Source organism: Salminus brasiliensis, chromosome 14, assembly GCF_030463535.1.
Source record: "Salminus brasiliensis chromosome 14, fSalBra1.hap2, whole genome shotgun sequence".
NCBI classification, from domain to species: Eukaryota; Metazoa; Chordata; class Actinopteri; order Characiformes; family Bryconidae; genus Salminus; species Salminus brasiliensis.
Genome location: NC_132891.1, coordinates 1803015 through 1814795, shown reverse-complemented (window position 1 = coordinate 1814795; position 11781 = coordinate 1803015). Strand labels below are relative to the sequence as shown.

The window sequence follows — 11781 nt, the reverse complement described above, 5'->3', positions numbered from 1 at the left end:
TTGTTAATTTGTTTATAAACAGCTTAATCATCATTAATAAGCAGTTATAACACAAATATATATAAAATATATAAAAGTGATCTGGCTTTTACTAGACAGTCATCTCTACTGTTAAAGCTCAGATGTTTGCTGGTTCTTCTCTATCGGTCAGTGTTAAACCTCTGAGCTTCAGCAGAACTTTCTGAATAGGTTTCTACCATAAAACCTCAACCATGGTCAACCATGGTAACAAATGGTCTTTGACCATTTATTAATGCCGTAATAACACTCACAAACACATGAAAGCGTCTTATCATAAACTGCTAAACACATTTGCATTTATTAATAGGTTATTCATGCCTCTAAACACCTACAGGGGTCTCAATGTAAAGCCTAAACAATAATTAGCAGTTATTAAAGAGCTATAACAAACTTTAAACACCAAGAATGGACTTTTTGTAAAATGTCACTTTAGCATTTATTAAAACACATGTGTATAATAAACCACATCAGCATTTATGAATAAGTTATTAACACTTATAAACACCAAACGTGGTAAAATGCATCAATATTTATTGAGTCTATTAGTGCATATAAACACTAACACTGTAAATAGTAAATAAATGTATCTGCATTTATTAATAGATTATTCATTTTAAATAAAAAACAAACAAAAAAGGTCTTGTTGTAAAGTGTAAAAAGTTATTAACACTTATTAACCCCAGCAATGTTTTTATTGTAAGATCAGCATTTCTTAACAATTTATTAATATTTATAAACACTGGAGTGATTCTTAATGTTAAGTGTAAATCACCTCAGTATTTATTGAATTTGTTAATGTTTATAAACAACTGATTTAAAGGCTCGTTTAAAGACTCATCAGCGTTAGTTAATGAGCTCCAAACATGAAGATCAGCACTGCTGAAACAGTGAGGCTCAGCAGTATCTCTCAGAGCTCAGACTGTGAGAGTAGTTTTTTCATATGTTAATGAGCTGATCAGATGATCATTAGTGAGTAATTGAAGCTCCTGTTGGGGTTCAGCTGTAGTCAGGTATTAACAGAGCTCTGCTGAAGCTGACAGCTGGAACACTGACTGATGGAGAACCCACAGTAGATCAGGAACCTGCAGCTTCTGAGCTTCAACAGTATGGAGGAACATCCATAGATCACTGTTGTCCTTTTATTGATGTGGTAGAACTGAGTATTAATGATTTTAATCATTAAAGATTTTTAACCATTAGTAACATTCATATTTTTGAAACCATTTATAAGCTGTGTATAAGCTGTGTATAAGCCGTGTATAAGCTGTTTATAAGCTGTGTATAAGCTGTGTATAAGCTGTTTATAAGCTGTTTATAAGCTGTGTATAAGCTGTTTATAAGCTGTGTATAAGCTGTTTATAAGCTGTGTATAAGCTGTGTATAAGCTGTTTATAAGCTGTTTATAAACTGTGTATAAGCTGTTTATAAGCTGTGTATAAGCTGTTTATAAACTGTGTATAAGCTGTTTATAAGCTGTGTATAAGCTGTTTATAAGTTATTATATATGTTATAAGTGGTGTTCTGGACTATGTAATTGGACTCACCGGTCTAACAGACAGCTCTGGTTTGTGGTCATTGTTGTCAATAATGTTGACTATGACTGTAGCTGTGCTGGACAGCTGCACGCTTTCCCCATGATCCTTTGCTTCCACCAGTATAGTGTAACTCTGGGCCTCCTTCATTGAAATGATAAAAATGGCATAAATAAATAAATGTATAAATGTATTTAATTACACACATGAACACAATCTTTACTATATGAAACAAAGTGAAAAGGTCAGACTCTGAACTGACCTCATAGTCCAGACACCCCCTGAATGAGATGCGTCCAGTGTTGCTCTGCTGTTGGATGAAGAAGTCCAGGTTTGACGTGGGTGGAGAAACAGAAGTAATGGTGAAGGTGAAGAGTCCGTTTCTTGTGCCGATGTCGTCCTGATCCACAGCACGCACTGTCAGCAAGTCTGTACCTGCAGAAAACACATAAACTATGTGTGGAAAGACAATCTCCAGATCAGCAGCTTCACAGGACGAGGAAAACCTTTTGAACTTTCGATGGAAGCCAAAATAAAAAGATTTTATTTATAAGAGTCATGTTGGAGCATTTCTATTGGTCCGTTCATCAGGAAATTCTAAACAACTGCAGATTCACATTATGGAGAAAAGAGAAAAACAGCAGAAATGGAGATAGAAGGTTTTTGTTAGACAGCAGTGAAATGCCAGCTTGTTTGGCCATAAGATTTGAACTCCACATTTCAAAGCGGTGTTACTCAATTTCACTCGATTTGTTCATTTATTTAAAGAAAAGATGTTTTCAGTAGAAAGAACATTTTAGAGATAGAAGCTTTCGCTTGACGCGTAAATCGGTTCTGACAGGATATTAGAAATTCACACTCTGAGGTTCTCAGGGTAAAACTGTGGGTTCTTTACCTTGTGGTGTTGATTCTTTGACGCTGGTCTCGTATTTCTCTTGATCAAACTCAGGAACGTTATCATTAATATCCAGAACCTGAATTTCCACTCCCAGTCTCGTGTGCACGTTATCAGAGCTGAAGCAGTCCAGTCTGAGCTACAAATACACACACACACACACACACACACACACACACACACACACACACACACACACACACAAATGCTGACATTTGTATTTTTGAGCATTTACTCTTTTTTAAATCTGTTAAGTAAACTTATTTAAACTTTACTAAAACTTTCATTTTGTTAATCAACTTTATATATAAACTGATACCATATACATTTTTTATATTATCATCCAAACAATAGAATGTATTTCAGATGATTCCAACAAAATCATATATCAGATGGTGTGCAATGTATAAAAATGTTGATGTATATTTATCAGGATGTTTGTTATGTGATCACAATTTCTTAAATCATAAAGCAGTGTAGAAATGATTTTTTATTATTACAAATAACATTTTGGAATAAATCACTAGATAATAAAAAGTATATATTTGCAAAAAATGTTTATTTTTGTCATTGAAAATAGTGAATATGTTTAGTTTTAATTTAAGTTAATTTAAAGATGTGATTTACAGACGCACAGAGATAGGAATAAATTCTATATAAAATGATTCTATAGTATTTTTGATGAGCATTTTTTAATGGTCAAAGTATCTGTTCTGTTTAGAACCCATTTAGAACCCTTTATTACAGAACCTTTGAAGAACCCATGAGGCTTTAATAAGGGTCTAATGACTTAACTGCTCACTTAATTAAGTTTAATAGAGAATTCTTAAATGTGAACGGTTTTGAAACAGAGGATCATCAGAAAGCTTTACCATAAAGTTCTTGTACTCCTCGTAGTCCACTTTCTCATTGACCTCGATAAGTGCTCGGTTCTTGTCAATGTGAAAAACTCCCACTGGCTCTTTATCGATGCCAGGTCCGGAGGCAGTGCATCCAAGAAGGGATTCCTTCTCCATGTTTAGCTGAGAACCAAAAAAACACAGAAGAACATTATTCTCCACAGAGTTCTTAAAGCTATCCCACATGAGAACCACATTTGATTCCCTAAAGAACCTCCCAGTGTATATTTCTCAGTGATGTGTGTGAATGTAAAGAGCCTTCAAACTGGTAAAGAACCTTTTTATCAAATGACAGGTTCTGTTTGTCGAATTGTCCCCTGTTTCTTTCAATTTGGTACTACCAATTAACCCACCCGCTCTTAGCTCCCCCTAGCACTAGCAAAATACAAAAAGGAGTGACTGCATTTGGGCGTGGCCAAAGACCCCAGTGTGAAGGAAGGAGCTGAGTCTGCAGGTGGATGGAAGCAGACGGTCATACAGGTCTACCAGCAGTGGCAGAAACCCCAGCCTATAGGAAGTCCTCTTCAGGATTCAGACAGGTACCGGCGGCGGGTTTCACAGCTTGTGAATGAAGATCGATTCACTTCCAGATGAGAACTGCTTCTAGAGGTCAGAGCAGGTTCTTCACCTCCAACATCTGAAAGAGCTCTCCACAGAGAATTGCAGACCATCAATACAAGCAAGAGGCCTTCGCTCACTTCTGCTCGAGAATGAGGAGAACGTCCTGTAGGCTGGGGTTTCTGCTACTGCTGGTAGACCCGTATGACCGTCTGCTTCCATCCACCTGCAGACTCAGCTCCTTCCTTCACACTGGGGTCTTTGGCCATCGCTCCTTTTAGCCAATCAGTAACTGCATCTGCTTTGTGATCCATTTCCACACACTTATACACGCACTTATGTCCACTCTCTGACCAGCTTATGACATTTACATATTTACACACAGAAACACAAATATATCAGACTGGTAAAAATATATATATACTTCAAAAATTCAAGTGTCTGAGGTCTACATGAAAAAGTAGGGACTTAAAACTACTCCTGAAAGTGTAAGTAAGTAAAAAAACACAAAACATGTAATTTAATTGCTTACAAAGTACAAATCTTCCAAAATAACACTTAAGGACAGTAGGGAGGTAATGTCCAGCCCTGGAGAAGCTAACCTACCTGTGCCAGAGTGTGGGGGAGGGCCCCGCTGTACTCCTCCTCCAGAGTAAAGTTCATGGGGTAAAAATCCACTATCCAGCCTGCATCTGCAGTCCACACCTGCTGGACAAACACCACCACACTCAGAGCTCAGTACACCACGCATTAACTTTATTTAAATATTTAAGTAAACCACATCTGTTTACCCAGTAATAAAGATGTGGAGGACTGTGAACACATTGAATATCCTTATAGTATTCATAAACAGCTTTTTGCAGGGGTGGCTTAGCGGTTAGAGCTCCGGCCTATTGATGACAGGGTTGTGGGTTCGATATCCGGGCTCGGCAAGCTGCCACTGTTGATACGTGCACCTTTACTTGTACTATTTACAGAATAAATCAATGCTTTAATTAGATTGAATTGACAAGATTGAATTTTTGTATTGTATTGTAAACTATTGGAAAATTTACATGTGATTACATATGACATATTATATGTTTATAAAAATATAGATGTGAATGCATTAAAAAATAATCTTATGGTGATTTTTTCTGAATTTGTCCCGAATCTAAGGAAAGGCTCACCCTTCAGCTGAGTCTCCGTCTCTCTGTCTACAGTAAAGCACTGTTTTTATCGAGACCAGGAACGGTTTGAATGTATTGTGACACAGTTGGCACCAATAATAAACACGTGCCACCCACAATGCATCTGGCATAGGGGTGACGGATACTAATAAGGGTGGTTTTGATTTCAGGTAGAATGTGCTGTTCCGTCACATATCATACATATTATTTTTATTTTAGTTTCCAAGTATTAATTCAACACAAATAATTACTATAAGTATTATTACTATTATTGCTATTATTATTATTAGTTATTAGTATTACTGTTTACTAATATTTCTTATTGATATTACCATTATTACTACATTATTTCTGCTCATTGTATTGTTACTACTATTTATTTTACTACTACTACTATTATTCCAATTATTATTATTATTATTATTATTATTATTATTATTATTATTATTATTATGACCACTAATACCTTTACTGTTAGTATTATAAAATGTACTTTTAGTAGTATAACTATTATTACTACTGAGATTATTGCTAATTCTAGTGTTACTACTATTTACTCTTTTACTACTATTATTATTATTATTATTATTATTATTATTATTATTATTATTACTGCCTTAACTGTTACCATTAAAACATTTATGTTTAGCATTATTACTATTATTACTATGAATACCATTACTATTGTTATTACTATTACTATTATGAGTGCTATTACTGTTACATTTACTACTTTTACCATTACTATAAATGTTACTATTACTGTAGCATTACTAATACTATTAATAATAATAAAATAAAATAACATAAAAAATAATAAAATAAAATAAAATAAAATAATAATATAAACTATATGCAAATTACATTGTGAGAGTTTAAGAAAAGTTAATCTTGAAAAAATACACATTTGGAAAACTCTGGACAGACTTTTAAAAATGCCCAGGTATGTGATTTAATCACTGGTATATTTCATTACATTTAAAGCAATGATTATAGCAATCCCAAAGTTTAATGGGGTCAGTTTTAAAGAATATCCAGAGTCCAGCATTTCTGAATGTATGTTTATGTTCTAAATAACTTATATACAGTCTGCAGAGTACTTTATTAAAATATTAATGACTTGGGGAACAAAATCTGCAATACAAGAACTTTGTAGCTTTATACACAGAAACTGTGTATAAAATGTGCAGAAAATAGGTTCATGATGTTGAGTCCTATTCTATTGGCAGTACTTCTGTTCTACAGGGACTAGACAATCTGTGTGTGTGCATTTGTACATCTGTGTCAGCAGTGGGTGCAGCTTAAAGTAGCTGAATGCATTTATTAAAAGAAGTGTCCACAGACATTTGGACATATAGTGTATATATAATATTATTAATTGGAAATAAAAATACTGTAGTTTCAGTAGGTATGACATCAAACAAGCAACGATGTTTACAAATGGGATAAATTATTCTATAATATTCATATCATTTTTAAATAGACGTATGAAAAATACTAAATAAGCTGAATTGACTTTTCTAAATACTTCATTGGTCTGATTTGTATTGGGAATGAGTCACAGAATTCATAAAGGTTGATAATCATGCTCATGCAACTGATGCAGAGCGTGAACATGAAGCGGGTTTGAGTTGAGTGAACACTAAACTGCAATAAAGCGCTGCAGTATGAAATGCTACGGTATGTTTGTGTTATAAATGTAAGTGTTATATATATATGTATGTGTTATATATATATATATATATGTTATATATGTATGTATTATATATATATATATATATATATATATATATATATATATATATATATATATATATATATATATATGTATGTGTTATATATACGGGATAAGAGGTCTATACTCACAGTTAGAATGAAGACGATGATGCAGATATTAGTCTTCCTCATTCTGGAGTCGTCGGTGTATCTCTAGTCCTGTAGCTCCTGTTGTGATTTGATGCCAGACTCCAGACTCGCAGCCTTTAAGGTAGTGGGCGGGAGGTTTAAGGAATTTTTTCAGATGAAATCCAGCAGAACAGATTCATTCCATTCCCTCAGACATGATCTCTTAAAGACGAGAGTGGGAGGTACGATTGTGTTGGTTTCTGTTTCTCAGGTATTGTGTCTTCTCATGTTGCACGATATGTTTTGAGTAAAACAATATACATTTAAGCTGGAATTTAGTGTTTATTTAAAGTTTAGTTTAATTTTTAATTAAGAGTTTGAATCTGCCATAGAACATTTTCCGTAAAAAATGTAACATGCACACCCAAGGATAAGGATCTGTGCAGAAAAGTATTTGCCTTCCTTATGTTTTGCATATTTGTCTGTAAATGGCTTCAGAAGCTCATTAACCCTTTAAAAAACTCATGTCCCGCCGGTGGGCTGAAAATGTTATTACAAACCTCTGCTACCAAGAAATAGCTCCACCAATTTGTAAAGAAGTCCCTGTAGTTACTGAGTAATACACCTTAGAGTGTAATAAGGTGCTAGAAATTAAGGAGCTAGAAATGTACTATAAACTAAAAAAAAAACATCAGAGAACCCAAAACAGAACATTGAAAGTATTGAAGTTGATAAACAGCAAAATAACTAGACCATATTTAGCAGTAGCAACAATTGCAACCAGATGTTCCCTACAACTATTTAGCTCCAAAAAGGAGATTTTGGCCCACTTTTCTAAGTGGAATTGAATTCCACCACAATTTAAGGCTTTTGAAATGAAGTACCAGCTTAAAGTTCAGTATCTCAAAGGCATTCAAATCAGCACTTTGAGAAGACCACTGCAAAACCTTCGTCCTGTTCATTGTAAGCCGTTCAGATGGTAGGCTTGCTCTGAATGTGCTCTGGATCATCGTCCTGCTGCCTAACCCAACTACATTTGAGCTTGAAGATTAAATTCACAAACACAAACATCCACAAAATAATTCACTCCAGAGTGTAGCGCTCCATGCACACTGGCTGAATCCCAAATTGCCTTTTTCTCAGACATGTACTATATGTCCAAATGTTTACAGACATCTCTTCTAATAAATGCATTCAGCTACTTCAAGTTGCACATAGTGCTGACATAGTTGTGCAAATGCATACACAGATTGTCTAGTCCCTGTAGGGAGGAGAAAGACTGCCAATAGAATTGGACTCTCTGGAGCAGATATATATCATGAAGCTATTGACGCCATGCTGCCTAATGCCAGGCGTGGGCTAGATAGGTATAGAGCATCCCAGCATCAAGCTGTGGAGCAGTGGAAGAGCTGTGTTCTCTGGAATGATGGTGGAGGAGCTCCATCCAGTACTTTTAGGATGAGACCAAAATCTAGTAGAAAGCCTTCTTCTCTGGACAGTAGAGACAGTTACTCCATTAAAAGCAGAGTAAACTCTTTTTAATAGTCTTGATTTCAGAAGAAACTATGAAGGAGGCATGGAAACAGTTTTACTGATCCGTGTGTAATCTGTAGCTGTTGGGGAAATATGTGTGCGCCTCATAAAGTTGAGAGCTGGTATGAGGAAACGGGTGAGGTTGTTTCTGTGTGGGCCTGAATTCTGTTTAAGGATTAAAGTCCATTAATGGCAGTGCAGGATTTCAGAGAATGGCTTCCAGTGTAACAGTAAAGTTATCCTGGAGTGGCACCTTCCTTAACCCTTTACACCAAAGCAAGAAGCAGGAGGATGTCTCAGAATAATTCGGAAAAGTATTCGGACACAGGCGGTCATCAGCTGTCTGCTCTATTAGGCTGACTGAAGTTCCCCCACTACATGTAGCCCATACAGACCACTCACTGCCCAGCACAGACCCCACCACTACATGTAGCCCATACAGACCACTCACTGCACAGCACAGACCCCACCACTACATGTAGCCCATACAGACCACTCACTGCACAGCAGTGTACTGTCCTGTGGAAAAGTGCAACTAGATGTGACCCAGGTGAGAACAGGTCAAGTTCTAATGGACAGGCTTAGCGCTGTTTGGAGCAGATTATCTTCACAACAACTTTTCCAGACACCCTACTCCCTACATAGTGCACTGCAATGGTATCTTCTGTAGCCAAACCGTGCATTATACACCCTAAACAAAAGTATTCAGACACCTGCTCATTCATTTTGTCTAAAGATTCCTCTCTAGACACACATATACCCTAATTCCATCATCACTCTAACCCCTGTCTCTCAGCAGTGAGAGGGTTCTACAGTAGAAGCTCCAGATCTGATCAGAACAGATAAAGCAGCTGAACATGAATCCAGTAAAAAGGAGAAACAAGAGCTTCTCATTCTGAAGAAAGAAAGTAGTGAGATCTTGTCGGTGAGCTAGTCTGAAGAACAGAGCTCGGTTCCTCCAGGGTTCTCCTGGACGCCCCCCAGTCCAGCCAGCACAGCGTGGAGGATGTGTTCACCTCCATCAGCAGCAGCAGCAGCTCACCTGATTTACCATCACTCTAACTCTAAATAAAACAATTAGTCACATTCTCCACAGAGACACAGTTCTAAACGTTTAATACATAATTACTGTTTATTTACTGAATTTAACAGCTTGTGGGATGTGCAAAAGCAGCAGCACATTAAATACATTATGTTTATTAAAATAATGGAGCGGATTTTTACTTTCTGGACCTGGATTTTCCATCTCTACACATAGGCACAGTACACCAGACTGTATGTGTCTATGTCTTAAAAGAAGACACTTACAGAGCTGAACAATAGGTGGTGCTCTAACTCTCTGAACCCACCAGAGTTTCAGGTTTAGGTCATTTTGCACACAAATCACAATCCCAAAATGAATGAACTTTAATTGCCATCCGTTCACAAGAAAGGATCCAACAAACAAAGCTGACCTCTGCACCTTTCACTCTGTGGACAGTGGAGAGGTGAGAGTACAGGGGGTGGAGGACTGCAGGGAGCTGCTCTGTAAAACAGGTCTGGTGAGTTCTTCAGAAGCTGGACCATCTGATCTTCATTTCACTGGAAGAAAGTGGAGAAAGCAGAGATCATCTTAACTCCAGTAGAGCTGACGCTTATCACAGCCTGCAGGGCCAGTGATTAGATCCTCCAGCAAAAGTGTTGATCCTGCTGTAGAATAATGACTGCAGGAAAGCTGAGCTCTGTCCTTCTCTGTTTGGATCTTCTCTGTTAGTGGGAAAATGATACCCTGCAGCTCCAGAGTGAGAGCAAAAATTCAATCCAGGAGCTGAACCAACACATCACACCCAACGTAAACCTAGAAAAGAGAATCAGGAGGTAAAAAATACTGTCACTGATAGATCTCAGTAGAAGTAGTTAGACATTTACATTTACTGCGTTTAGCAGAAGCTCTTCTCCAGATCGACTTACAGAAGAGCTTCACTGTTTACTGAAGAAAAACCTCAGCTAGTTTAAACAGACTAAAATTCAGATCCTCTAATCTTAGACTCTACTAAACACAAGTCAATATGCAGACCATAGTACTCTTCTCTTCGCCTGAGTCCTCTCAGAAGAGGAGGGTCTTCAGTCTGGGTTTGAAGACAGCAAGCGTTGGACTCTGCTGTTCGGACACCCAGGGGAAGACCTAATGCTGGGTGGTATGACACCATTCATTCAATGCACTGTTTCTTACATCCCATAATACTGTTAGCATTGTGTTGCTAGTGACAGCAGACCAGAACAGGACCCCCGGGCTGTTTTCATGTCCACCTGATTTAAAGTAAACCCCCTCGCTTCTGCCGGCAAACTCACAATTAACAGAGGAGAGACAGACCTTAGAGGTCGTCAACCAGCAGAGTCTGAGAGGGATTCTCACTACAAAGTACGCCTGGTTCGGATTGCTGTACCCAGTAGTTCTGACTGGGCCAGTACAAACCCCGGAAAACGGGAGGGAGCTGTACAGTCATTCTGCAACTGGAACAGCAGCGTGGTGTGTAATGGGTAATGCATTCTGGGATATTTGGCTGTGTCAAGTCCACACAAGTCACATCGTGATGCATCCTCGATAACACGGGAAGAACCAGAACACATACGGGCATTCGGACTGTGCGTGGTGTACTGCACCAGGCTGCAACTGATGATGTTTCACAGGAACTCAAGAACAGACAAGTCCAGACAAGAAGGCCTGTGAGACACCTCAGCTACAATCACTCTTTCCACACACACACACACACACACACACACACGCACACACACACACACACGCACACACGCACACTTACTTACGTATGAAGTTATGCAAATGCTACAGTAATGTTGAGGAACTAAAGTAAAACTGAACTTTGACCAAATTTCTTTAATTCTGTAATTTTTGGGGATTAGTACGACCCAACAAATATAAAAACTAAATCTAGTCTTTGTACAGGAAGTCGTTTTTGCAAAAAAAACTAAACAAAACAAAAAACACCTGACTGAAACTGACAAAGTATAAAACTGTTTATTCAAACTGTAAACATGAGGATACAAACATAAATGTAAACTGTTGATTTCCAGCCCTAAACATGGCTATACAATTCTGCAAATATTACTTTGATTGCAAAGTTATAAGTAAATAACTGACGAATAAATGTTTTCATTGGAAAAAATATAATATTTATTTAATATTTATATAATATCTAAAATGCATCAAAGTAGAGGTAGAAAGTATGATAAAGTCAAATGAAAGCACAAATAAATAAATAACTTGACAAACTGTACCCAAGTTAAACACACCACATCACATATGAAACCAAAAATGCACAAAAACACGT

General features: G+C 37.1%; 1 protein-coding gene across 1 annotated transcript in view; it reads right to left on the bottom strand.

The window, feature by feature from the left end:
• Window positions 1-9506, bottom strand: part of LOC140577441 (cadherin-like protein 26) — a 16353-nt gene extending 6847 nt beyond the window's left edge. Inside the window, exons 1-6 of the mRNA XM_072697425.1 lie at window positions 9495-9506; window positions 4512-4610; window positions 3321-3470; window positions 2449-2587; window positions 1816-1988; window positions 1566-1697 (exon numbers count right to left, since the gene is read on the bottom strand). Coding sequence (XP_072553526.1) covers window positions 1566-1697; window positions 1816-1988; window positions 2449-2587; window positions 3321-3470; window positions 4512-4610; window positions 9495-9506 — 705 coding nt within the window. The remainder of the gene's footprint in view (window positions 1-1565; window positions 1698-1815; window positions 1989-2448; window positions 2588-3320; window positions 3471-4511; window positions 4611-9494) is intronic.
• Window positions 9507-11781: the final 2275 nt, after the last annotated feature.